This window comes from Apodemus sylvaticus, chromosome 18 (genome assembly GCF_947179515.1).
Source record: "Apodemus sylvaticus chromosome 18, mApoSyl1.1, whole genome shotgun sequence".
Taxonomy (NCBI): domain Eukaryota; kingdom Metazoa; phylum Chordata; class Mammalia; order Rodentia; family Muridae; genus Apodemus; species Apodemus sylvaticus.
The window spans coordinates 19,437,794-19,443,641 of NC_067489.1; the positions used below are offsets into that span (position 1 = coordinate 19,437,794).

Consider the following 5,848-nt stretch of genomic DNA (forward strand, 5'->3'; position numbering starts at 1 on the left):
CTGTAGACTAAGCTGGCATCAAACTCAGAAATCCACCTGCCTCTGCCTCCCAGAGTGCTGGGATTACAGGTGTGTGCCAACACTACCTGGCTGTTTTCATTTTTCTACATACAGACAGCCAGTTAGACCAGCACAATATATTGAAGATGCTTTCTTTTTTCCATTGTATATGTTTGGCATCTTTGTCAAAGATCAGGTGTCCATAAGTGTGTGGTTTTATTTCTGAGTCTTCAATTTTATTCCATTGATCAGCGTGTCTGTCTCTGTACTAATCCCATGTTGTTTTAATCACTATTGCTCTATAGTACAGCTTGAGGTCAGGGATGGTGATTCTCACAGCCATTCTTTTATTGTTAACAACTGTTGTTGTTGTTGTTGTTCAGTCAGAAAAAATTGAATCAGTCTCCTCAAGAGACTGGAGTCTCCAGGGAGTTTAGAGGTCAGGTTGGGTGTGGGCGGGCCATCCTCCTGGAGTCAGGTGGGTGGGGAGGAGCTATGAGATGTGGAAGTAAACCTCTACTTTGATGAGATTGGATCACAGAGCTCATGACCTTCAGGGGACCTTATAAGAAGCCAATGCAGCGCCATCTTTTCAGTCCTGTTCCACCAGGCTCCTGAAAGAGATTCCTGGTACACAGATCCAGACTCCACAGCTCAGGGAAGCCACTGAACACATCACAGAGAGAGGCAGGCTCTCAGGTGGAAATATTTATCAGACTCTGCTTGAGGTGAGTGGTTAGAAACAGGAGTGTTCTGAAGTGAATCTGAAAAGGTGAAGAATCTCTCATGTGAGGGTGAAGGCATTTCACTTAAATAGAACTTTCTCCTTCAGAGTTTGGCAACAGTGGTGGATTCTTGAAGGGAAACATTCCCTGAATGTTACAACTTCAAGTCCCTAAGTTTCTGATGGAATATTCTTGGAAGGTAGAAACACAGAAACTGGTGCATTTCTGATGGCCGTCACCAGGCCCTGTGTTCCTATCCTGTCCTGAAACTTAATCCCACTGCTTGAAACTCTTTTGTTAAACTCTATTTCAGGAAATCAAAGCCAACAGGTCCACTAAATGGAGTCACAAAGGAAGACCAAGAAGGTCCTTCCATCCATTCCAACTCAAACAGCCCAGAGCAAGCCGAGAGGCTCATGGGAACAGACCGTCCCATCACTGAAAGAGGAGAACCCTAGGGTAAGTGGAAGCCTATATGTGTCAGCCAGCCCTGGGCCTAGGTGAGACAGGGCCACACGCCAAATCTTTGTATTGTGCGGATCCACCAGAGGAGAATGCTGGGATATGGGCTTAAGCTAATAGAAAGTCCTGTGTATCCAGCTGGTACAGTGCACTGGGTAGGTGGGTCCCCTGAATTCCAGGGGGTCAATGAGCCTTTCTCCCAGTGAGTTTTGTGCACAGAAATCAAGTTCTAGGTTGATGTATTTCAGTTAACAATAGGACAGGCACAGAAACAACGAGGAGGTTCAAGGGCAAGGTTAATAGTATTATTACAAGGGTAATAGAGACTTTACCGCCAGGCAGTGGTGGCACACACCTGTAATCTCAGCACTCTGGGAAGCAGAGGCAGGCAGATTTCTAAGTTCAAGGCCTTCCTGCTCTACAGAGTGAGTTCCAGGACAGCCAGGGCTAAACAGAGAAACCCTGTCTCGAAAAAACCAAATCCAAAAAAAAAAAACAAAAAAAAAAAAAAAATAGAGACTTCCCAGAATAATGGGACTGGATGGATTAGATCTCCAGTATTTGTTTTATCATTATTATTATTAACGGATATTTTATTTATTTACATTTCAAATGTTATTCCCTTTCCCCATTTTCCCTCCAGGGAACTTCCATCTTGGAGATAGTTATGCAAATGTCTGGGTAGTCTACTAAGGTCCAGTACCCTCTTACATTTGTCACTCTGATCCATGGCCCTGATCATATCAGAGGAATCAGAGGGCCAGACAAAGGAACTGTTCCCCTGCTCTTTTGCAGGATCGGTCTGTTGGCAGATACAGGGCTCCCTGTCTTCACCCATGCATCTCCCAATTATGCTTGCCTCCTCCAGGTTCAAGGAAACAAGCAGGTGGACTTTCAACCCATTCTGTAGTGAATGTTGCCCATGCACAGAGAACCTTAAAGGGCCTTTTGGCCTTGAGGGGGGATTGATGGTGGAGATGTCCCGGGATCTCTTTGAGACTCACCGATATCTCCTTTGCTCCTCACAGGTGAAATGCAGAAGCCATGAGGCCTTTGGCCACACTGCAAGAAGCAGAACGAGTCCCATGAAGCAAGGCCATGCGCTCCTAGTCCCACAGCCTCTGGGAGCCAGGAAACAGAACGAGAACAAGGATCCTTGCAGGCCCCAGGGTCTACAGAAACTCAATCCAGTCACCAGAGAGAAGTAAGTGATGGGAACAGGGCTGGAGGAGGGAAGGCTCCAGGTAAAGCCGAGCTTATGGAGATACCATGTCTTATCTCTCAGTTCCCAAAGGGAAAGGGCCTGAGAGCTGGTAAAGAGTCTGCTGGCCAGTGAGTGAGTGAGTGAGTGAGTGAGTGAGTGAGTGAGGGAGTGAGGGAGTGAGGGAGTGAGGGAGTGAGTGAGTGAGGGAGGGAGTGAGGGAGTGAGTGAGTGAGGGAGTGAGTGAGGGAGTGAGGGAGTGAGGGAGTGAGGGAGTGTGTGAGTAAGTGAGTGAGTGAGAGAGTGAGTGAGTGAGGGAGGGAGTGAGGGAGTGAGTGAGTGAGTGAGTGAGTGAGTGAGTGAGTGAGAGAGTAAGTGAGTGAGTGAGTGAGTGACTATTTGAGAGGAAAGCTGAAGTGTTCCTGCACCATTGTCCGTCCCACAGGTATGATGAGCAGCAGAAGAAGGCTCCCTTCCAGAAATTTCCAAGGGAGCCACAAAGGGGGGACCAGAAGGTCAACTTGGCTGTAAGTAAAGTAGATACCCTGTTCTAGAAAGTCCCTTTTTCTCAGTTCTGCCTCTTGGCACCTTCCTTCTGCCCGGCCTATTTGCTAACCTCATCGTCTGTACAAGCCAGATTTCACAAATCTTCTCTGGCAGCAACGATCCATTTGTTTACTGTCATAGTTCAGATGGATTGTGTTTGGATGAGTGAGCGAGCCTCTGCTGCAGGTCTCCTTAAGGACCAGCTCGCCTGGAGGACAGGCAGGGTCCTCCTAACTTGCCCATGGATTTAGGGCTCCAGTGCTCTCCCCCTGTGGTCAGATTACAAACAGGGTCTACTCTCCCGAGTTTTCTGGTGACCTGTTTGGGGAAGGAAGGGCAAGATGGAACCTATAGGAGAGGAAGAGGAGCCAAAACCACATATTTCTGGGAGCCATAAGCACTAGGAATTTCTCAGATAGATGATTAAATAATAATTAGGGTGTGTCTGCCCCATCTAGGTATGTAGCTTGTATTTATGTCACTTGAGTTTCGATTTATTGTGTGAATATTTTGTGGGTTGAGAATTTGCTGATATAAATCTGAATGATAAATCACAAGCCTCTAGAGTTTTGATTTTCCCGGGTTATTGGGATTTGTGACCACTGACCACAGAGGGTGGATGACTGGGAATGCAAGCAGAATCCTCAGCAAGAGAAACTGGAGATGGGCAGTCAGTGCACAGAGCTAGCCTTGGAGACGGTGAGGTCACAGGGACCAGCGAGTAGCTTTTCCACAACAGTTCACCTCAAAGACCATTGGGAGAGACAGATGTAAGGCAAGCCAATGCTTCCTGCCCTGCTTCATATCCCAAGAGAAATGGTTAGAATTTTTAAAACTATGCTGTAAATTACGAGGTAACTTGACTCTAACTGTTCTTCTATGACCAAAGAAATATCATAGACATCTTCCTAGCTGTCTCTCTGTCTATCCATACAACATATTTCTCTTCCTGTACCTCTTGTCAGATGCACGTGAGAAGGAACCTGCCCATCCTCCAGGTGGTCCATCTTCCATGCTGACAGTGCCCTACTGATCTCTCCATATGTCTGTCTTTTCTACAGCAGCCACAGATGCCAAGCATTCCTGGGAACAGAAAGATGTCTGTGCCACCAGACCAAATATCTCTTGGGAAGCAGACGTGCCCTGGAAAGCCTGCCCTCCACAGCTTTGACAGCTCCTGCATCTCACATTCCAGACAGAAGGAAGGTCAGAACGTGGCTGTCCCTGGTGGTGCCAAGTCAGTTTTCAGGCAGGATGGAAAAAACACATCCTCAGAAAAGCTCCTGGATCAAAAGCTACAGGGTACCTCACACAAACACCCTGTGGCTGTCCCCAAAAGTCCTGCGATCGGTGAACTGTCCCACAAAGAGTCAAAACCTGAGGGTCCCAGTAGGAAAATGCAGCCCAGCCAACAGCATCCTGTCATCCACCACAATGGACAGAACCCCAAACTCAGCTTCTGGGCCCCAGGTAAGAAAACTTCCCGGTGCCCCACTCAGCCTAGCCAGAATCCTCCAAAGAAACAAAGAATTAACTCTACCAATGCACCAGAGAAGAGCCATGCAGGACCAGGTTCCATGGACACCATGGACAGTCAGTCTCCTCCCATTGCTAACAGACTTGGACTAGAAGGCACAGCTCAAATGAACAAGAAACTAGCAGCCCAGGTACCCAGCACTGACCAACAGCTACATAGCAGGCCTGCACTGGTCCCAACCAAACCCTGTATGGAGTCCCACCAGCCGTCTTCTGGTCATGTTGGAGGCCAAGCCCTGAGAATGATCTTTACCAGAGTGGGTAGTAACTGCTGGAGCTGCAGGCTCCTGACAGTTCCCCCACCACTTCCCCATGAGAAGCAAGCACCTCCTTTGGAGAGCCCTGCCTTCCCCAAGGAAGGAGAGGCAGCAGGATCCCAGGCCAAAGTGAGTGTCCTCTATGAGGACCTTTGGGTCTCTTCCTCCTCTGAGGACAGTGATGGAGAATGAGCTGCCACCTGAAGATGCTACTCCCCTGCTCAGACTTGCCAGATTCTTTCAGGCTAATCCTCTCCCTAATTGTCGAGGTAGATGACATGACTGTATCTTGTCAGGTTACTTCCAGCTTTTCTTTTTCTGTGATCCCCTATAGTGCATGGGATCACATCCCTTTCCTCTTTCTACAACTACCCTCTCCTCAGGATGATCTCTGGACTCTGAGGTGTGCCTCTGAGAAGCCCTCTGAAGGTCACCTGTCCTCTCCACTCTTGTCATCAGTGACCTCTAGTATGCCCTTTCAGCTACTTAAATGTTCAAAACTATCTGCCAGTTGTCCCATCTTATGAGGTTTTCTACTTTCTTCAATAAAGTTACCCTAGAAATTATGTCTATGCATTCATTTTCTTGGGACAAAGACATAGGATTTCTCACACTACCTATGACCCAATAACAATCCACAAACCCAAGTGGAACTCAAACTATTGCTTCAGGTTCACCATGTTGACACTAAGATATTTTGACACAGTGCACAGGTACTTCCTACCTGTGATCCTAAGACCCTGAGAGACAGGACAGTCTGCTTGCGCCTTCTAAACCGCTGCTATGTTACTGAAAGCTTTAGCTCCGTTGACACCCAGAAATCCAGGTAAAATATACCTTAAGATAGGAAGCCCTGGTGACAAAGCTCAGGGTATCCTAGTGCAGGACCCTGAAACAAAAGGATGTTCAACAACACATAGTAATAGCAGTGTAAGAGGTCACATAGCACATGCTGGTCACATGGTAGACCAAAGCCAGAGAACTGCCTCCTTTTCAGGGCTCAGTTGGCTACTTGTTGGACTACTTGTTGGGCTACTAGATGAAAGTCTCTCCAATGTGAGACAAATCACTGACTCCACTTGTCATCCATCCATGAGTTCAGGACATTGCAAACTTTCTCC

At 47.5% G+C, this 5,848-nt stretch overlaps 1 protein-coding gene across 1 annotated transcript; it reads left to right on the plus strand.

The window, feature by feature from the left end:
- The first annotated feature begins 1,064 nt into the window (after positions 1–1,064).
- On the plus strand, positions 1,065–4,919 carry LOC127668551 (putative protein FAM90A10). The gene is made up of 4 exons (XM_052162189.1): positions 1,065–1,184; positions 2,216–2,391; positions 2,834–2,915; positions 3,996–4,919. Exons 1-4 carry the CDS (start codon positions 1,065–1,067, stop codon positions 4,917–4,919), a joined length of 1,302 nt encoding a protein of 433 aa, XP_052018149.1.
- The last annotated feature ends 929 nt before the right edge of the window (positions 4,920–5,848 follow it).